This window comes from Panthera uncia, chromosome E1, assembly GCF_023721935.1.
Source record: "Panthera uncia isolate 11264 chromosome E1, Puncia_PCG_1.0, whole genome shotgun sequence".
NCBI classification, from domain to species: domain Eukaryota; kingdom Metazoa; phylum Chordata; class Mammalia; order Carnivora; family Felidae; genus Panthera; species Panthera uncia.
Window position 1 is genome coordinate 20927007 of NC_064814.1, and position 22846 is coordinate 20949852.

Sequence of the window (22846 nt, forward strand, 5' to 3'; positions counted from 1 at the left end):
GGAAGTTATAGATCACACCTACTTTAGCTTTACATAGTTGAGTGGCCTTTTGGAATGTTCCCTTATGTTTTTCATTAGCTACTTCCTCGGGAGCTTATATACTGCAAGGGTATGTGGTAAAGTTTCACTCGAAACTACAGGAACTTCTTTGCCGACCTATTCTGGCTGTTTCTAATGTTTCTTGGCTCTGTGTTTCCTAGGACCCCATGGGAAATCTTGGCAGAACACCCTGTTATACGTCAATACGGAGTGCCTCTCTCAACTTCCCTTCACACTGAATTTTCTTTTTTTTTAAATGTTTATTTATTTTTGAGAGAGAGGAAGGGGTTGCGGGGAGGGGCACAGAGGATCCAAAACGGGCTCTGTGCTGACAGCAGAGAGCCTGTTGCAGGACTTGAACCCACAAACATGAGATCCTGACCTGAGCCAAAGTCGGACACTTAACCAACTGAGCCACCCAGGCGCCCCTTGAATTTTCTCTTTGTTGTCACTATTTATGTCCTTCTTCCTTCTTATGGTAAAGAGAGACCCTCCACTCCTTTCTCTGAGTCCAGCCTTCTCCACTGTGCTATTGATCCCACGCTGCCCGTTGGGAATTTTGCCCCATCATTTCTGTGTACTTCTCTGGCCTCTTTGTCTCTTTCCCCATTGGCTTCTTTTCTCAGCTAGACAGCTGCTCAAATTTCCCATCGTATTTAGAAAGTGGTAACAAATGCACAAAAGAACCCAAACTCCCAAACTGTCCTTAGATTCTTATTTCTTCCTCAATATACTATGTGTTGTCTCCCCGCCCACAGTTAACTTTTTTTTTTTTTTTTTTGCAAAGTCTGTGTATTTTCCTGTTTTCATTGATGTGTCCTTTTGACAAAGAGATTGAGTTACAGAGTTGGGAGTCCTGTGCTAAAATTAAGTCTAGAGCATATCCTACCTAGGACAGTTACGGATGTGAGAGAGAAATGGGGTTTCAGCAAGATGGAAAGCAGATTTTCCAAATGGTTTTCCCAGGCATTGTTCCAGAGGCCCAACAACCCCTAGTGGACTCTCATTCTGGTTATGTGGCCAGATGCAGAGAGAGTGTTGATTGTTGGTTGGTTTATTTGTTAAGCACTGCAGAAGGGGGCAGTTTCCTGGAGAAAAAGTACCACAGTTACTCAGAGGCAGGAGTTCTTCCATCATAGAAAATTCCCCCAAGGTATTGGTTGGAATATATTTAGTTTTGTGCATTTATTTTATGTTGAGTGTTGAGGTGTTTGGAATATGATCAGATTTAAGGGTTTCGGTGACCTTGAGTGTTTAGTCCAGCCCAGAACTGGTGAATCTTCTGGTAAAATGGGAGAAACATCAGGCTGAGATGACCATCAGGATGAGCCAATCAAGGAGTCCATTAATGGACTGAAAGCCCCCCACCCACCATTTTTTTTTTGTATTGAGAGAGGGGCGTCCCCGCACAGCCCAAGTTGCACTAACACAGTGTTTTGCAAACAGAAGCCATAGTGACAGCTTTTAAATAGCCACTTGGCCATTAGCCTCCCACTAAAGCAATTTATGCCAGGTAGGAGACAGGCTTATCAATTTTATCAGAACCCCCTTAGGGAAGGAGTGCTGGTCTACGAACATACCACAGAACTATCGCACGGTAGACAACTTTATGACATTGTCTATGAAACTGGTATCGTGTTCCTCCAAATACCAGAGCTGCATTTAATGAGAAGATTAGCTAGTTTTATCGATGGAATATTTTCCATTTCAGCGTCAGGGGAACTACAGTCCAGAAGGGTTAAATAAAATATCTTGGACAAAGTTCATGACAATAGAGCTTTTCGACTGAGCCTTGATCTCCTGGTAGGCCTTAGGTCAGGTCACAGTGGTTCCTGGTAAACAGCTTTGTAACCTACGTGTGTTATCTCAAGAAGTCTGGGCATCGGGGTAGAAAGTCTGCACAGGGGATTTAACCCAGAACTTTTACTTTCGGATCCCAGATTTTAGGGAGAGCCCGGACACGGGTCGGCAATAATCCCTCTACGAGCTAATGGAAATAGACTTGAGACGAAAAGTAATTGCAATTGAAGGACTGCATATCATTATATTTAATAGGAAAGCCGACTGCTCACATCTGTAAAGCTCCACATGTCTGGACAAGGGCCTTGAAATGGAATAAGTAATACTCATCCCATGCAGTCGTACTCATCATTAAATTAAGAGCTTATGTGTGAAGCTGAGCACCACGCCTGTATGTAATAAATTCTCAATAAATATTAGTTGCTATTATTATTCTAATGAGCAGTTACTTGTTAATAAGAAAGCACCTAGGGGCCCCAGGGCAGGTCAGTCGGTTAAGCGTCCAACTCTTGATCTCGGCTCAGGTCATGATCTCACGGTTGGTGAGTTTGAGCCCAAGCGTCGGGCTCTGCTCTGACAGCACGGAGCCTGCATGGGATGCTCTCTCTCTGCTTCTCCCTCCCTCCATCCCTCTCTCTCTCTCTCTCTCTCTCAAAATAAACAAACATTAAAAAAAATTAAAAAAACAAAAGAATGCACCTGCCAAAAATGGTAGAGTAGCTTGACATGGCAATTTTCAGCGTTCAATTATCCAACACAGTTGTATCCACTGGCCCTGCATATGTTTTGCTTAGCCTGTGTCATTCCACCAAGGTGAGATACAGATATTCCCATTTTAAGGATGAGGCTTAGATTAATACCTTCTCACGAGCCATTAAAGCTGGCTCGGGGAAGTTGTATAGAGAACGGTGTAAGAGACCTCACAGAGTCTATTTAAATTTACACGTTTCACTCCCATTTCTGATCATGTGGGTAGGTGGAACAGTCTCTTGGTGCGGTAAGGAAGTTATATACTTTTTTGGGTCCTGAGTCTTGGACATTAACTGATTTACATGTTTCACGGTGACTGACTGCCTGGAACAATTTCTAGACTTATTACCCAAGACTAGAGAACTCCACTTTTTTTGACACCTTGAGTTATAGTGCTGCCTGAAGCAATAATTGTTAGTTACAGTGACAATGGCTTATCCAGAGTTAGAAACTGAGGGCCTGAAGTCTTTCTATGGCACTGTGGAATTTTCCCTAAAGGGTCCCACAGGATCTGACATAGTATTGAAATACGAGTAGATTCACATCAAGAACTCTGCTTTGGAATTAAGTTGATTGCTTTTGTATGTTAGCATTCTCGTCTTGGAAAATCACATTTAAATTTCGTGGTGTTCTCAAAGCTATTTCTTGGTCTCTGTTTTTTAACTGACTGCCGTGAACCTCTACCGAGGAGTGTGCCCAGGGGAAAATGCACTAAGCCAGGAGAGTACGTTGACTATGGTTTGCAAAACAGGACTCTCAGACCGACCATCCTCCCTGGAAAACAAAGGTGACTTAGACATTGCAGAAGCAACCTTAGTGCAAAGGATTATACTGATTTTTTTTTTTTTTTCCAGGCTGGAAGGTTAGAGTTGCACGGTGAAGGATCCTGACATAGTTTTTTGATGTTGTTTTGGTCACGGTTTCTTTACATTCTTGTTTCTTGTTGGCAGGGGGCATAAGGGATTCCAGAATGAGCCACAGGCCTGGAGAAAGGGCTGCATTTCTTAGAAGTTTTCCTTTGAGATGGCATCCAGTTAGAACTGGAAGCCTTCCAGTTCAGCATTCATTCCTTCTTTGTTCCAGCGAAGGGCATCCACCAAGGAGTGGGATGGCTCCGTCTACCCATACCTACTCCTTCTAGTTTGCAGTTAGCTTCTCAGTGTTGCTTGTTTTGTCCCCTTTTATTGTCAAGGCTTTCTAGGTGTTTCTATGACCACCAGGATTGTAGGATCACAGGATGCTCTGGAAGTCCTGCAGCAGAAGCAGTTAATAAGGAAATAAAGGGAATGAAAATGAAGGGGAAAAGAAGGGGAAAAGACAGAAAAGTAAGAAACCTATTTGGTAGAGAGTGGGGCAGCTTGGGTGTGGTAGGAGAGAGACACTGGGTAAGTTTTGAAAGAGAATGTGATAAACTTCAGTGTCCATTTCTAATAATTTGCTGTATTAGTTTCTTGCAGCTGCTGTAACAAATTACTGCAAACTTGGTTGCTTAAAACAATAGAAATTTATTCTGTCTTACTTCTGAAGGCCAAAGTCTGAAATCAAGGTGTGGGCAGGCCAGGCTCCGTCCAGAGGCTCTGGGAGAGAATGGGAGAGAATCCTTTCCTTGCTTTGTGTAGCTTCTGGGAGCTGCCGGCATGCCTGGGACTGTGGCTTCCTTACTCCAGTCTCTGCCTCCATCTTCTCTGGGCAAGTTGAACCTCCCCTTTCCTCTCGTTATAAGGACACTTCTGATGGCCTGTAGGGCCCACCTGGATAATCCAGGATAATCTCCTCATCTCAAAATCCTTAATTTAATCACATCTGCAAAAGTGTTACTAGGGTAGTATTCACAGGTTCCAAGGATTAGGATACGGGCACATCTTGGGAACCTTTGGTAGCCTACTCCCCTCACAAAAATGTGAACAGTTATATACTTCTACGAATGAATTAAACCAAACATACTTTTTTTTAAGGTGGAAGGCTAGAAGTTTTCTTCAAGTCGGGATCAAGTGAAGATGTCTGCAGTGACCATTACATTTAATTATTTTTTGACATGGAAGCCAATGAACTTATAGAAGAGGTATAGATGTTAAAAAGGTATATAAGATTAATGGAGGAACAAAGGGACAGATCAACAGGTGGCATTGGGACAACTATCTAACAGGAGGTTTTGGGGAAGAGGAAACAATGTTCTTGCCTTATAAAAAGGCAGAGGCCACTGGGGCGCCTGGGTGGCTCAGTCAGTTGAGTGTCTGACTTTGGCTCAGGTCATGATCTCACGGTCTGTGGGTTTGAGCCCCACGTCGGGCTCTGTGCTTACAGCTCAGAGCCTGGAGCCTGCTTCGGATTCTGTGTCTCCCTCTCTCTCCCCTCCCCTGCTCACGCTCTGCCTCTCTCTCTCAAAAATAAATAAACATTAAAAAGTTTTTAAAAAACGCAGAGGACAGAAAGGAATGTAAAAATTTTAAATTTTGTATAATCGAAAGGGGAGAAAAGCCCAAACATTGTGTGTGTGTGTGTGTGTGTGTGTGTGTGTGTGTGTGTTGCAATACAAACTTCCAAAGGGGCAATGTCTTCTCTTATAAATAAAATAATAATAATAATAATAATAATAATGATATAAAAATGAGCAAATAGTTTGAATGGGCAGTTCATAGACAAACACAGATATCAGTAGACATACAAAAATATTTGTTAATATATTTGTTAACTGTGCTAAATATTTTAAAAATGTGATTAAAAACAATGAGGTACTCTTGTTTACTTATCAAACTGACAAAGATTAAAAAGTTTGTTGAATACCAAGTGTTGTTGAGGGATTATTTATTTATTTCTTCCTTTTTCCATTAAGAGTTGAAGATAGTTTACTAGGATGCATATAATTCAGCAATTTAGCATAAATAAAAAGTAAATGAGGTCACCTGTGAGGGAGTCTTGCCAAGCAAAAAAGTCATGTTTGAATCTGATTGAGCTCTAACTTACAGAGGAGTGTGGGAATCAACAAGGGATAAGATCAGCAGAACCCAGTGGGAAGCTTTATAGAACAAATGGCCAGATCTTTGCAACAAAACAATTTCATGTAGAGGGAGGGGCAGATAATAAGAAATGGAGAGGGAGCTTATAGACGAAGAGAGACAGAAGAAATTTTATCAAGCAGTCATAAAACATGGACCTAATTTGGATATTGATTTAAACACACCATAATTTAACACTATTTGAGATATTTATGAGACCATTAGAATTTTGAACACTGAGTAGATATTAAGAAATTATTTATTTGTTCACATGCGATGACACTCTTTGTGGTTATGTTTTTTTTAATAGTCAATTTCTTTTGGAGATATTAGGTAACATATTTATGTACAAAATGATTTGTTGTCTGGGAAGGTGGGTGGGTATAGGTGAAACAAAATTGGCCATGAGTTGATATTTGTTGAAGCTGGGGAATGGGTTCATGCGAGTTGATTACAATCGTTTTGTTTACTTTCTCGTGTATCTAAGATGCTCCATGATAAAATGTTATTAAAGGGGTAGATAAGACACAAACAGAAAATACTTACTTGGGGGGGCGCCTGGGTGGCTCAGTTGGTTGAGCACCCGATTTCGGCTCACGTCATGATCTTACGGCTGGTGGGTTCAAGCCCCGTGTCAGGCTCTGTGCTGACAGCTCGGAGCTCGGAGCCTGGAGCCCGCTTCAGATTCTGTGTCTCCCTCTGTCTCTGTCCCTCCCCTGCTCATGCTCTGTCTGTCTCTCTCTCTCAAAAATAAATAAACATTCCAAAAAAAACAATTAAAAAAAAAAGAAAATACTTACTTGGGCACAAATATGAATATGAGTCCCAGTTTGGCCCTAAGCTTTAAAAGTTTTTTGTTTTTTTTTAAATATTTATTTTTTTTTGAGAAAGAGAGAGAACACGAGTGTGAACAGGGGAGGGGCAGAGAGAGAGAAGGAGACACAGAATCCCAAGCAGGCTCCAGGCTTCGAGCTGTCAGCACAGAACCTGACGCGGGGCTCGAACTCCCAAGCCATGAGATCATGAACTGAGCTGAAGTCAGGCACTTAATCGACTGAGCCACCCAGGTGTCCCAGGTTTTTAGCCACCAACCCAAGGACGGAAACACAAAGGAAAACATTCATGTTATCCATAGGGAGAGATTGATCAATTATACAGAAGAAGCCAACTCTTCTAATTATTGATGACACACATTTTTTTCTGAGTCTTTATAAAGAGGGCATCACATAAGGTCATGAAATATATCCTTACAGAGATGAATATCAGATGCTTCTTTTCAAGGTGTACCTTCTTTCATGGGTAAATGATATCATGGTAGAATGTAGTTCAAGAGGAGAAGTGGGGTGAAATCAGGAGAGAGGCAGGATAGACTCTGCACTGGTTAACACTCTAAGAAGGATTATAGATGAAGGACTTTCCTGTGTTATTTCTTTGCATCTCAGCCTTCATGCAGCTGGTGGAATCAAAGTTACTCCTCTGTAGTTTTCCTTGGCTAGAAGGGAGGTGATCACATTGCTATTAAAAGTATGACCTTGGACCAGAGGGGGGAAAATAATCTATTTCTCCCGAGGAAAAAAGAAATTCAACCCTCTTATTCACTATCCCTCTATTTTAAGTATTAAAAGAGAATTTTCTGTGGTTCAGTAGCTATTTAATAAAATCTTTATGTTTTGGAAAATTCCACATATTTACAGGCACCCAGGACAATGAATTACCATGTTATCTGTCACTTAGCTTTGACAATTCCCAACTCATGGCTAATCTTATTTCATCTATAGCTCCCCTCCACACCCCTACTCCACCATATTATTTTGAAGCAAACTCTACAACCGTATTATTTCATTTGGAGATATTTCAGTATTTATCTCTAAAATATGAGTGCTAATTTTAAACCTAAACTAAAATTTAGTGCACCATTTTGAAAAGGTGAAACACGTCACTAAATTTCTCGGCAACCCCTTGCCACATTTTTATTTCAAAGTGGTACTTTAACATTCGTATGACTACATTTCCTTTCAGTAGAGACTCATGAATGAAGCAGCCCATAAATGAGGAAGATGAGCACAGACATTGGGGATTCCCCGCCTAACCACTGCCTGCCTCCTACCTTCACTCGGGGCCCAGACCACAAGTAAAGGGCATTGGCTGTGATTTGCTTTTACATTCCTTCAAGAACACATAGTCAGCATCAAACTGTTAACACGAGAACATGCTTCAGTTCAACCCAGTCTGAAAAAAAAAAGAGCTTCGATCACCTGAGGTTGTAAGAAGAGTCTTCTGAGTGCTTTCATTCTTTGAAAATACGGCCATTTCCGAATGAGTTGATGGTGCTGCTCTGAACACATTGGCTTATTCCTCTTTGGTACATCCAGCAATTCTCTGTGTGTTTCACTGATGCTTCATTCACATCTCATTCTGTCAAAATGTTCTCGACTTGTCTGCCTTCCATTCTCTTGTTCTTTTTGTTTCTCAGCCTCTCATCCAACTCTCTACTTTGTTTTGTTTTGTTTTGTTTTCAACTCTCAACCTTTGTTGGTCACTCCCAGGTGTGCATATTCCCCGCCCCCCGACCCCCCACCTTAAGCTCCATTTGTCTGCTTGAAATTTGTCACAGTTCCCCCACCCCCACCCCAGCATCTTAGACTTTACTTGTCAGAATTGGGACTCATTGTCTTCCTTCTCCACCACCCATCCCAACTGGCCTTGACCTTCTTCTTTCACTTAATTTCATTTAGGTGTAAAAAAGCCAAATTACTACTACTAGTGTTACTGCTGTTACTGCTTATCTTCTGATCTTCCACACCTCTAATCCAGTAAATTACCAGAGCCTATGGGTTTTGCCTCCATAAAGTTTATTAATTTTTTTTAATGTTTATTTATTTTTGAAGGGGAGAGAGAGAGAGAGAGAGAGAGAGAGAGAGAGGAGGGGCAGAGAGAGAGAAGGAGACCCAGAATCTGAAGTAGGCTCTAGGCTCTGAGCTGTCATCACAGAGCCCGACGCGGGGTTCAAACCTATGAACCGCGAGATCATGACCTGAGCCGGTCGGACGCTTAACCGACTGAACCACCCAGGTGCCCCCTCCATACAGTTTAAGTAGCTTATTTATCAGTCAGATGGCTGTGGTCTCTGCCTCTGACTTCTTGGGTCTAGTGCTTGCCCCGTGCCTAGGTAGGACATGGTGGGTGGCTTTGAAGAGTTGGCATTCGAGTGCAAGGCAGGGGTAAACAGATGGATTCAGTCAATCAGTATAGGAAAGGAGACATCCAGACTGCTGTGACCACAGAGAGGAGGAGCATTTATTCTACTTTTATTTTATTTTATTTTATTTTTTATGGAAGTCTCCCAGAAGGAGAACATGCCTGAGTTGAGTGTTCAAGTTGACCAGTAGAGACAGGTGATGGCAACCTTCCAGGGAAAATATATGCCGAGACCTGGAAGCTTAAAACACCCAGGTGTGTGTATATGGGTGTGTGTGTGTGTCTGTTTGTGTCTGTGTGTGTCCCACAGTTTCAAAATATTCTGCAGATGTAAGATTCACCTTGTTACGTTATTTTTTCTGAAATGTGGATGATCTAACGTGACCTCCTCAACTGAAAAACATAGCTGACTTCCCTTCTTAAATATGAAATTGAAAGATTATTAGTTTTGGGCTTTCAGTCTTTGGCTCCAACCTATGCTCCCAGCTTTCTCTCTACTACCATCCTTTACTTTGTCAGAAGTAGATAACTTACAGTTTTCTTGAATATACCACAGTGCCTTCTCTCCACCACTAGGAGCTCATGCTCACTCTGCTTAGAGCCTCACTGTTGCATTTCTGTGTTCTGGTTGTCAATATCCTACCCATTATTTTTTTTAAAAAACTTTTTATAATGGAAACATTTAAATATGTTAAAAGAAGACCTATTGTATAATAAATCCTCATGTACCCTTAAAGCCTACCAGTGATCAAAGGACCACCTAAAATATCACTTCCCCCATGAGACCATTTGTTTTTCATTTCCCTCTTCGGCTTTGAACCTCCTGTGCATTCATGGTGTGACAGTTGTCATGTAATCCTCTGATAGGACAGGAACTGGGTTTTCTTATCCCCAGACTCTTTCAGAGCAGAGTTTGTAGCTTGATGAACTTTTTGTTCCTTGCAATGTCTACTTTGGTGAATTATTAACAGTTTTGGCTCGAAGACATAGAGAGCCTGGTCAGGAGCTTCATCTGGAATTTCTTACTGGCCAGAAAGAACTGACTGGTGATGGGGGAAGGACCAGGAACTGAGGGGAGAGTGACCTTGTCCTCATGAAGAGAGAAAAGGTGAAAAAAAGGAAACACTTTACTTAAACATACCCTTGACAAGGGGTTCTTAACCCTGGCTGGAATCTTCAATCGCTTGGGGAGATTAAAAAAAAAAAAGTATGTAACGCAGCCGCTTTGGAAAATAGTTTGGCAGTTTCTTGCAAGACTAACGTAGTCTTACCATATGATCCTGAAATCACACTCCTTGTTATTTACCCAAAGGAATTAAAAACTTGTGTCCACACAAAAACCTGTGCACAGATGTTTATTTTTCATAATATTATGAAATGATAATTATGGGATCATTATTCATAATTGGCAAAACTTGGAAGCAACAGATGCCTGTCAGTGGATGAATGGATTAACGAACTGGGGCACATCCAGACAATGGAATATTATTCAATGCTGACAAGAAAGAAGCTACCAAGCCATGAAAAGACACAGAAGAACCTTCAAGGAATATCACTAAGTGAAAGAAGCTAGTCAGTATGATTCCAACTGTATGCCATCCTACAAAAGGCAAAACTATGGAGACAGTAAAAGGATCCGTGGTTGCCAGGGGTTGGGGAGAGGAAGGAATAAACAGGCAGAGCACAGAGGGCTTTTAGGACAGTGAAAGTACTCTGTATGATACTGTAGTGATATCCATGCATATCTGTAAATGTCATATATATCAGTATACCTGTCAGTATACATTTGTCCAAACCCATAGAATGTACAATACCAGGAGTGAACCCTAATGTAAACCGTGGACTTTGGAGTGATAATGATGCATCAGTGTAAATTCATCACATGTAACAAACGCATCACTCTGGTGGGGGGGGTTGTTGATGTTGGTGAGGCTATGCACGTACGGGGGCAGAGAGTATATGGGAAATCTCTGTGCCTTCCCTTCCCTTCGATTTTCCTATGAGCTTAAAACTGCTTTAAAAAAGTAAGCCCTTTATAAAAAAAAGATACGGATTCTGAGGCCTCGCTTCCGGAGATCCTGAATGCTAGAGCTGAAATAGTTCCCATGGTCAGTGGGAACCAAGAGAATATGGTTCAAAATCAACGAGATGTTTGAAAAATGTAGGTTTTTTTAATTAAAAAAATTTTAATGTTTATTTATTTTTGAGATAGAGAGAGCGAGAGCGGGAGAGGGGCAGAGAGAGAGAGAGGGAGACGCAGAATTCGAAGCAGGCTCCAGACTCTGAGCTGTCAGCACAGAGCCCGACGCGGGGCTCGAACTCACGAACTGTGAGATCGTGACCTGACCGAAGTTAGAGGCCTCGCTGACTGAGCCACCCAGGCATCTTGAAAAATGTAGTTTTAATATAAATAACATAAGAGAGGAAGAACAGAGGACATCTGAAGAAACATGCTCCCCATACAGGGAACATTCTATTTAGCTCATATTTTAAAACTTTTAGCACAAACATGGAAGGGAGAACAGAAGCTAGTACATATTGAGCACCTGTTATATGTTAGACCCTGCTAGATATCCTCACATATTTTGTGCCAGCTGAGTCCCTCCATGACCTGAGCCTCTCATCTTACATTTGCAGGTGTGGAAACTGGGTTTAAGACATATTTTCAAGCTCACCGTGTTAATAAGTGGCACAGCTGGGATTTAAAATGAGGTCTATTGGTGTTGAAGTTTGTGCTATTTCTACTCCAGTCTGTTATTTTTGTTTTTTTTTCTGAAGGGCTCATTCAATACTAATCTTCAAAACAGTTGAGAAAAGAACAAATATTCAGCCCACAAGTATTTATGATGTGCAGGCACTGGGCATCGTATGGCATTGCTGCCGTAATGGAACTTCTATTGGGAAGATAAATACTAAATAAGTAATAAATGCAGAAGTAAATACATAAATGCAAAAATAATGTGACATTGTGAGACATGGTATGAGGAATAGAAGTGGGAAGACAGTCGTGCAGATCTGTTTGAGACAGAGTGGACGGTTTTTTAAATGGCTTAATCTATTAGTTTCCGGTGTGTAATATAGTGATTCAACAATTCTATACATTACTCAGTGCTCGTCATGATAAGTGTGGTCTTTAGTCCCCATCATCTGTTTCCCTTATCTTCTTCCCATACCCCCCTGCCCAGCTCCCTTCTGGTAACCATCAGTCTGTTTTTTAGAGGTAAGAATCTGTTTTTTGATTTCTCTCTCTCTTTCTCTTTCCTTTTGTTGGTTTTGTTTCTTAAATTCTACATATGCATGATATCGTATGGTATTTGTCTTTCTCTGACTGACTTATTTCACTTAGCATTATACTCTCCAGCTCCATCCATGTCATTGTTAATGGCAAGATTTTATTCTTTTTTATGGCTAAATAATATTCCATTGTATATATATATGTGTGTGTGTGTGTGTGTGTGTGTGTGTGTGTGTGTGTATGTGTGTGTGTGTGTGTGTGTGTGTGTGTGTGTGTGTGTATAAAACATCTTCTTTATCCATTCATCTGTCAGTGGACACTTGGGCTGCTTCCATAGGTTGACTCTTGTAGATAATGCTGCAATAAACACAGTGGTGCATGTATCCTTTTGAATTAGTGTTTTTGTATTCTTTAGGTAGTGCGATTACTGGATCATAGCATAGTTCCATTTTTAACTTTTTAAAAAAAGTTTACTTATTTATTTTGAGAGAGAGAGAGAGAGTGTGTGTGTGTGTGTGTGTGTGTGTGTGTGAGTGGGGGAGGGGAAGAGAGAGAAGGAGAGAGAGAGAGAGAGAGAGAGAGAGAGAGAGAATCCCAAGCAGGCTCCGCACTGTCAGCGCAGAGCCTGATGCAGGACTCCGTCCCACCAACCACGGGATCGTGACCTAAGCCAAAACCAAGAGTTGGATGCTTAACTGACTGAGTCACTCAGGCAGCCCTCTTAACTTTTTGAGGAACCTTCATACTGTCTTCCAGAGTGGCTTCACCAGTTTGCATTCCCACCAACAGAGACAGAGTGGACGGACATTTTAAACTAAAATGGCGGGGTTCGGTAAAGTGCGTCAGGTTCACATTGTAGGTGAGATGCTGGAATGTGAAAGCCGGATGCGTGACCCTTAAGCGGTGTTCAGGAAGGTCTGGGAGGGGGTTCTGTGGGCCATGCGATATGAGAGCTGGATGTGGAAGTTTGGGTTCCCGTCCACAAGGGCGCCAGAGCCTTCTAGGCAGAGGCAGTACAAAGATAAAGGCAAGGTCCCAGGAAATCCACCTCCCTCCTTGAAATCAGAATGACTGCGTGTTTTAACACGAGCTTTTTGGGCTTTCTTTCTCTAAATTTTATGTAATTCTGAAGAACTTCGGCATGCCGGCTAGAGCCTCAGGGGTGGGTGCGAGCCGGGGGTTTGGGGTAACAGGAGCATCGGCGTCCTACCGCTGTTGTAAAGCCAGCTTTTCCCTGCACTCCCTTCCCGCTGCTCCATTAGTTGCTTTGCGTCTGATCATCGCCATTTAATAACATTTAATGACACTTCTCTGCCGATCTCAGTGCCAGCTACCCTTGGGACTTAAGCCTAGATGCAAGTATGAAGGAGAGGGCAGCCAAGGCCTCCAGGTTGCCAGTGACTTGGCTGGAAACCCCACTGACATTGGGAAACAGATTTTTAAAATAAATTTGGCCCTGGAAGCCATGCCATCCTTTTGTAAAGCTGTGTCAATAACCGTAAACCATCATAATCATGCCCCCCCTCGCACCCCCAGCCCTCGGCCGAGCTGACACATATTTAGGCGTCAGCCTATCCTTACGATGCCACCTTCTGTTGACCCTGTGGGATTCTCTTGCTGTTTGGGTTGGCACTGGAGCACAGTCTTCTGTTTTATGTAATAAAGCACATGAGAGAAGCTCTTTGTGCGTAGCCTGTCCGCGTGGGTACCGAGCAAGAGGTCTGGTACACCCCATCATTTTCAGGATGGCCGAAGCTAGCGAACATTTCTGTGGCCTGGGAAATGTTTGCGAGCTCTTGGCAAGGCTTTTAGGCTCCAGTGCCATTTTGCTCCAGGCCAGGATCGTAACGACCCTGGCTTCGGTTTGAGATGAATTTCTGCAAATGTATGTGTGTGGCGGGACTGCGTTTTCAAAGAAAACAAGCGACGGGTGTGATACAGGCTGATGTAATCTAGCACTGCATATGCCCAGCCAAGCCAACGAGGCTTACACTTTGCAGATTGTACCAGTAAGAGGGCAGAGTTTGTTGAGGTCTGCAGGAATACACAGAATTCTCTCTCTCAGAGAAGATGGTTCTGTCCATGTGACATCACACAGAGCCTATTTCCTGATACGTTTATGTTTTTGTTTTTGCTTTAGGCTATCAGAAGAGACAGCCACTTAACATACTTGGGCACTTAGCTGTATTAATTCGTATGGTCTCCTTGCCTAATTTTTTTTTTTAACGTTTTAAACGTTAGCATCAGGTGTTGGCAGCCTTGTGGGGGGAACAGATTGCTTAGAAATAAACACAGCTGGAAACTGACCATGTATTGTTTTTCTTCCTTTTTAAGAAATGAAAGAGGCATTTGTAGAAAGGCTGGAGAATGCGGTCCTGGCCACAATTACTTTATAGATTTATTCTTCCAAGTCTGGTTAATGATTAACATCACGCCTTGGTGTCTAAATGGACCCACTTTCCTTCTTTCTCTGTGAAGTTGGCGGTTTGCTGGGAACAATAAACTCAGAGAGGTTTGCTGCAATCCGCACTGGGGAGGGTGGAGTCTGTTCAGTTCTGCTTCCCTCTGCTGAAGTGTGGCCTTCAGCACTAAGCAAAGAATGCCTCGTGTGTGGTGTTCTTCTGCTAGTCTTGCTTGCAGCCTTGCAAACCTCATCAGAGTCACTTCTGGCCTCTTACTGGGCTCCTCCTTCAGTGATGGGCAAGTAAGTGAATTATGGAATGTTGGTGCGTGTGTCTGTGATTTTTGTTTTATTTGATGCACTATCAGAAATGAAGGCGGGATGTATACCAACCGCGTAATTCAACCAGCTTTTGTGTCCCCTGCAACTGTTTCGCTGGCTGCTGTCAGAGAAGAGGGAGCCTTCTCTTCTCACATCTGGAAGACTTTTTTTTGTTGTGGTCCTTTATTCCTTTAGTCTCTGTGCCCAAAGGTTGCTCTCTCTTTCTCTCGTAATATTACTCTTTCTTTGTAATATTTCGATGATTTGTTGAGCTATAGTATAATAATGAATGGCTAATAATTAATTGCTGTGGTAGAATGATTCATCGCTGTTTGTTTTTCAAAGGCAGTTTGTCCCATAAATAGCTCTCTCTCTCTCTCTGTCTCTCTCAACATCTATCTTAAGAGCTGAGTAAGAAATGAAGAAGCGAGAGATGTAGGAATGTCAGAGTAACTTTTGCTTTTGGTTTGCTTACATGGCAACCATGCCTTTTTCACAGGCGAAATGCATTTGACTTTTGTTTTATTTTGTTTTCGCTGAGAGGGCTACAGGGTTGTAGCCGCTGGGAGATCTGAATTACCTGTCGCCTGTGCTGGAGTATAGATGTAGTTATCTGGACAAATGGAATTTGCCGTTCATTCCTCACTGGAGTATCCCATTTAAAATAGCAATCCTTATCTATTTGACTGAGGCTCATGGATAGGAATTGTTGGAATTAGGCCATTCATCTATTTGGATTTTCACCATCAGATCCAGCTACTTAACATTCTTGGTATACGGCACAGCCCTGTGTATTGTCTACCCATATGTATGGACACAGTTCTTTTCATTGCCTAACTGACTAACGTAGTAACATGTGCTAAGCGGCCTTCCAAACTCTGGGAGGAGGAGGTGAATAGTGAGTCTTGAGTCTTATAAAACACGTAGGTAAGCCCAAAGGAGGAGAGAGTCGAGAAGACCTGTTATAATGAAGGTGGACCCAAAAGGCTTTCTCTGCACTGACCGCTGCCAAGCATATTTTCTCTTGCCTTTATGCAATTTGGCAGAATTGATCTTCATTTTGGACTTTGAAGGCATAGAGGGGGAAAAGAAGACTCAACTGCACATTGTCTTGGGCTGTGATAATCTGACCAATTGTGCTTATGAATTTCTGCAGTGATTTTTTTTAAATGTTTATTTATTTTGAGAGAGAGAGAAAGAGTGCACGCGGGGGGTGGGGGCAGAGAGGAAGAGAGAGAATCCCAAGCAGGCTCCACACTGTCAATGCAGAGCTTGATGGGGGGCTCGGTCCCACGAACCGTGAGATCGTGACCTGAGCCGAAATCAGGAGTCAGACGCTTAACTGACTGAGCCACCCAGGCGCCCCTTAAATGACTCATTTTTTTTAAATATGAAATTTATTGTCAGATTGGTTTCCATACAACACCCAGTGAGATTATATACGTTCTTTCTCTGAATGATTATAATTAACAGCTAGTTAAGGTATGTCTGTGTTCTTTCATATGGGACACCTCATGGTTCTCATATCCAGCGCAGGAAGGTAGGTATTGGTATTATTTCCCCATTTTACAGTTGAGGATATCGAGAGTCAGGTGAACAGTGATTCTGGCGGTCACTTAATGAGTGAAGTACCAGATGTAAGCCGAGTTTTTAAAAGCTCATAATCCCATGTTCCCCTGCCCCCCTCCTCTCATCATCTCTAAACTCCTTCCATTATAGACTAGGGGAATGAGCTCCAATATGGGTTTTGGAGACTTAGATTCTGATTCCGACTGGGTCATTGCTGGCTCTGTGATGTTGAGCAATCATGGAAGCCTTTGGATGTCATTTTCCTACCAGGAGGTTATACTGTTTGATGTCTTAAGTTTCTTTGCATCTTGAGAGTCTCTATCCGTCCACGTCTACCCGACCCTCTATGGGGCTTGCGTCATTGCCATAGTGTGCACCCCTGCGATGTAGAGCAGGGGTGGGGGGAGAAGGAAAGGAGGACCATGGGCATTTGATCCAGCTCTGTTCTGGTTCCTCCTACCAGAGAAAGGAAGGAGGCACAGAATCTCCTTAGTTGAGGAAAATCCTGGGCCCTTAAGAGACTGTTTTCTCTGATCTGCCTCCTGAGCTGGCATTTCTCAGTCTGCTCTTTGTTTTTTTTTTTTTTTTTTATTCATCAGCAACAATTATTTGAGCCAAATTCTCTGTAGTTTCAGCTCAGGGATGAACACATGGATTACATTCCCATCTGGCCCCCAAAGAGGCGATAACCTCTTTGCATGAGCCCATCTATTACCCTTCTTCCTTTTTGGAACAGGGTAAATGTAAATAAATACTCTCTCCGTCTTTTAGGCGTTTCAGCTTATATGGCAGGTGGTTGAGAAATGGGCAGGACAGAAGCGTGGGAAAGTATTGTTTATTTTACCTCCAGACTTGACTCTATCAGATGTTTACAGATTAAATTAGAAAGTTGTAAGATGCTGAGACGAGGGTGACTACATTTGACCGACATTAAAGGGGAAAAAATTTGTATTCGACACCATCTATACCATCATCATCATCGTTGTGTACGAGAAAGAATGAAGAACTCAGAATGACCACCTCTCAGCAGGGAGGAAAGGGCAGGTCTTCCTGGGTAAAGAGAGTTAGCATTCTAATAAGGATATTTTCACCCGTAAGTGGCGAAAGACTTCATCCACGACCACAGAGCATTTGGGAAGCTGTGCTCTGCCTGGGGCTTGGGTGCTTGTCACTCACAGGCTTCCCGGGTGGGAAGTGGGGTTCTGAATGGGGAGATGAGAGCAACACATTCCCAGGCTAGCCCTTTTCCTTTGCTGCAGTCTCTGTCCCCACTCTCATGCTGTCATTTAGACCTTAACCTTATCCTTATGTCTTTCCCCCATAGGCAGGAAGCGAAACCCTGGCCTTAAAATTCCAAAAGAAGCATTTGAACAACCTCAGACCAGTTCCACGTAAGTTGGCAAGATCATCGTCTTAATCCAAACAGTCCACTTTACAGATTTCCTGGGAATAGGGTTTCATTTCGGGACTGGTGCGCAATGCCTCGACTATGGAAAGCATTGTTAGAAAGAAGAGCCCTTTAAAGGGGAAAGCCATGGACCTGGAATAGGTCCGTCAGTCTATATCGAATGGGTCACTTTGAACTCAGTGTCTCACATTACCGGTTGGCAGAAAATTGAGTGTCACAAAGTCATTTGGCAGATGGAGTCTTATGAAAGGTTCCTGGACATGGACTTTCTGCCTTTTCCCTATAGGCTTGGGCCAACAAGCGAATCCCCGTGTAAAGCCACTACCGTAAAACATGAGTTGAGATGGAAAGAAGGAATTTGGTAAGGACTCAGCATCCTGACACCTAAATCCCATCCCATATAAATAGAGGGCAAAATGAGGCACAGGAGCATTTTTTTTTAATTAGCAGAGGCTTTGGCCCAGATCCCTAAGTGAGCTCGAGTCCTGGTGAAGCAGGCTACCCTCTCCCGTTCTCTCCCTCTTAATTTCTTTTTCACTCTGTGGGGGAGTGAGAGTACCCCCCTGTCCCGCTGGAAGTATGACCAGCTTATAAAGCATCTGCTTGGGAGGAACGGAAATTGCAAGGAAAAAAGTCGTAACAGGAGTATTGGAGGGGCAGAGCAAGCATAAAGAAAGGCCATCCCAATTGAAGCTTGAGTTTGCAAGGCCTTTGCTCATCTCTACAAAGGTGCCTCCCTTTCAGAAGGGTTTTGGACTTAACCATGACCCATCCTATCAGTAAGCGCACCTGCTGGTGTTGGAATGTGCTGGTAAAAATGATCATGTCTACCGTAAGACTTTGTCGAGGCCATTGCCATTGCATTCCATTGAAGAATCTCCTAAGTGCAGAGCGGAGTGGAGGGCTTGTCGTCAGGGTTCTACACCATAGTTCAAGGGTCAAGCTCACGTTGCACGATTCCTTTCGTGAGGCTCTACAGGATAAGGTTCCTTCTGTATCTGCTATTGAGGTTAGTTCTTTTGGTCTTTTTGTTTTTGTTTTTTCCTCTGGACCTAAGACCTGTGTAATTAATAACTTTCCCCCTCTGATTGGTTTCTAGAGAGTTTAGAGTCAAATATATTGTTTCCCTGTACTATCTGTATTGGACTCTACGTGATACACTTTTAGAACTTTTCATCATGAAATTATTGTAGATTCACAGGATATTATACAGAAATGTACAGGGAAGTCCCATGGACTCTTCCCCTAGTTTGTGTCCCCCCCCCCCAACAACACAATATCAAAACAAAGTGGCATTGGTGCAAATCATAGAACTTACTGAGATTTCACCAGTACTGCACATACTCGTGTGTGTGTGTGTGTGTGTGTGTGTGTGTGTGTGTGTAGCTCTATGCAGTTTTACCATATCTGTAGACTTATGTAACCACAGCCATAAGCAAGATACTCAACTATATCAACACTGTAAGATTCTTTGACTTCATTCCCTTAGAGCCATGCCCACCTCTAACCCGCAGCCCAAATCTCTGACAACCACTAATCTGCTCCCCATTTCCATTTTGTTGTTCCATGGTTGTTGCATAAATGGCATCATGCATCTCCTGTTCGAGGTTGGCTTTTCCATTCAGCATAGTTTCCTTGAGGTTCATTCAAGTTGTTGCCTGTATCAATAATTCATTCCTTGTTATTGCTGACCCCCTTCAATGGTATGGATATGCCACACTATGTTTAACGCTTTAGCCTTTGAAGGAGATATGGGTAGTTTCCAGTTTGGGGCTGTCAATGATAAAAACAAGTTCCTGCTTGAAAATAAGTCTTCATTTCCATGGGACCTGTGTCCAATAGTACAATTGCTGGGTCATATGGTAAGTCTGTTTTTAGCTCTGAAACAACTTCCAAAGTACTTTCTGGATGATTGTACCATTTTACATTGTTAGCAGTTTATGAATAATCCAGTTTCTCTGCATCCCTGCCAACATTAACACTATTTTCCATTTTTGCCATTATGATAGATGTATAGTGATACATCATTGCAGTTCTGATTTTTGTTTCTCTAATGGTGAATGGTGCTGAGTATTTTTAGGTGTTTGTTTTTCATCCATGTATCTTTAGTGGTGAAGTGTCCGTGCACATCTTTTCTTATTCCTTAATTAGCTTGCTTTTTTAATGTTGAATTTTGAGAGTTCTTTCTATATTCTAGACATAAAGAGTTTGTCAGGTATGTGATTCAAAAGCATTTTCTCCCAATCTATAATTTGTCTCTTCATTCTTTTATTTTGATGAAATCCAGTCTAGCAATTTTTCTTCTTAGGGATCATGCTTTTGGTGACAATTTTAAGAACACTTTGCTTCACACTTTGTTCTTATTTTTCAAAATAATTTTGGCTATTCTAGTGCTTTTCTGTTTCCATATTAGTTTTATTTTTTTATTTTATTTTTTCCATATTAGTTTTAGATCAGCTTGTCTGTGTCTACAGATAAACTTGCTGAGATTTTGGTAGAAATTGTGTTTAACATATAGATCAATTTAGAGACAATGGACATCTTTACTAACTTGAATCTCCTAATCCATGAGCCTGGTAGATTTTGCAAGTATCTAGATTTTCTTTGACTTCTTTTCATCAGTATTTTATAGTTTCATTATACCTATTCTCTACATCAGGGTTTTTTTTTTTAATATTTATTTATTTCTTTGGAGAGAGAGAACAAACAGGGGAGGGGCAGAGAGAGAAGGAGGGAGAGAGTCCCAAGCAGGCTTCATTCCATCTGTGCAGAGCCCAGTGAGGGGCTCGAACTCACAAACTGTGAGATCATGACCTGAGCTGAAATCAAGAGTCGGAACTTTAACTTACTGAGCCACCCAGGCATTCCTGCGTTAGGGTTTGTTAACATTTATACCCAAGTATTTCATTTTGTGGAGAGCAATTATAAATGATACTTCATTTAACATTTTGGTTTCCACTTGTTAGGAATCAGTATATAGAAATGCAATAGATTTTTCTGTGTTGATATTCTATCCTGCGACCATATTGAATTCACTTAATTGTTCTTTGAGTTTTCGTAGATTATTATTATTATTATTATTGTTATTTTGCATTTTTGTAGATACTTTAGAACTTTCAACGGAGACGATCATACCTTCTGAAAATAGAGACAGTTTTCTTTCTTCCTTTGCAAGCTGTATTTTTAAAACTTTGATTAAGATTATTATTATTACTGTTTTGCTTTGTTTCAGTGGCAAGAATGTCCCATGCTGTGTCACTTAAGATTGATGAGAGCAGGCAACCATGCTTTGTTCTTAAGGAGAAAGCGACCAGTCTTTAACCATTAAGCAGGATGGTAGGTTTTGTAGATTGAGGTTTGAAAAGTTCTTCTTTAGTTGTAGGGTACCGAAGGTTTTTATTGTTAATGTGTTTTGAATTTTGTTAAGTGCTTTTCTCTGCATCGCTTGGCACGATCATAGATTTTTCTTCTTTGTACTGTTGATGTGGATTACATTGTGATTGATATTTAAATATTGAACTAGTTTTGCATACCCCAAATAAATTCCACTTGGTTTATGGGTACATTATTTTTTTTATACACTGTGGGACTCAATCTGCTGAGATTTTGTTGAGAAGTTTTGTGTCTAAGTTCATGAGAGATGTTGGTCTGTGGTGGGTTGTTTTGAGTTTTGTTTGTTTTGTTTTGTTTTTGTTTTGTTTTGTTTTGTTTTGTTTTGGTGTGTGCTATTATTTTCTGGTTTTGATATTAAGGTAGTATTGGCCTCATAAAATGAATTGGTAAGAGTTTCTTCTTCTTTTTTTTCTGGTAGACACATAAAGTCTATGAAACAAAATTAGCCAAAATATTTCTTTTTCTGGAGCTTTTAAAATACAAATTCAGTTTCTGTAGTAGTTATAGGACTATTCAGATGACCTGTTTCATCATGGCTAAGTTTTGGTCATTGGTGGTTTTCAAGGAATTGGTTCATTTCTTCTAAGTTGTTGAGTTTATAAAAGTTGTTCATAGTACTTCTGGATTATTCTTTGAATGGCTACAGGATATATTGTGATATCCCCTGTTTTTTCCCAAGATTGGTAATTTGTGTGTCCTCTCTTGTTAAATGTTTCAGTCTTGCTAGAGGTGTATCAATACTATTGTTTGTTTGTTTTTTTAAGAACCAACTTTAAAAAAAATTTTTTTTATTTTTGGCTTCTCAATTTTACTGATTTCTGCCCTTATTTTTATTATCTTCTTTGGTAATACATTTTTATATCACCCTCTCAATTCTCTTACATTCCTTCCCTTCACATTTTTAGTCTTCATTAGTTTCTAACTGATATTAATTTTCTGCATTTTATGAATTTTTGAAAGCCATCATAAATCCTTCCTTGGTATAAACAAGTGAATGAAAGCCTACGTAATGCTACACTATTTCTGTGTTCTTTCCCTCATGTGGTAGAATAAACTTTGATTATGATTTTCTTTTTCACTGTGTAAAGCCAAGAGTATCATTTTATTATTGTAGACAATACCACTCCAGCTCATGGAGAGCCTATTATTATTATTATTATGATTGTTATTATTATTATTTTAATACTAATGCTTAAATTTGTACTCCTAAAGAAGTAGCTTCCACATTTTGTGTTTTTCTTGGCAAGTTTTTGAGCTTGGCTTGGTGACTCTTACCATTTATACCCTGCCTTCTTCTGCAGTACTACACAAAAATAAATATCCTGGGACAGAGCTCCATTCTTCCTAGTTCCATGTGTGTGGTCCCTCCGCTGGAGCTCTTTCTTTGAGTAAGTGATGCCAGTGTGTCTTTGGCTCAGGTCTCTGAGCTGTCCCCTTACTGGACTGGCAGCGGCTAATTCTGAATTGATTCGATGCTAGTGAGTATTATTCCAGTTAACCTCCCAAGAAGCTCAGGAGGCCGTTACTGTTACTCTTACTGAGAAAACAGACCCGTACGAGGTCAGGTGCCTTGCTCAAAACAGTTGAGTATCACTTCATGGGTAAGAGTTCCGGCTCGAGTAAGTTGGCCCGTGTTCGTCTTTGAGATCTACATTTCACTAGTTGAATGAATACCTTAGGCAAGTTATCTAACTCGATGGAGGCTTAGTTTCTTCTTCTGAAAGATGAGAATAAAT

At 41.4% G+C, this 22846-nt stretch overlaps 1 protein-coding gene across 1 annotated transcript in view; it reads left to right on the top strand.

Moving 5' to 3' along the window:
- The window catches only part of MAP2K6 (mitogen-activated protein kinase kinase 6), a 114155-nt gene that overhangs the window by 59352 nt on the left and 31957 nt on the right, over positions 1–22846 (top strand). The window contains exon 2 of the mRNA XM_049636419.1: positions 17634–17700. Coding sequence (XP_049492376.1) covers positions 17634–17700 — 67 coding nt within the window. The remainder of the gene's footprint in view (positions 1–17633; positions 17701–22846) is intronic.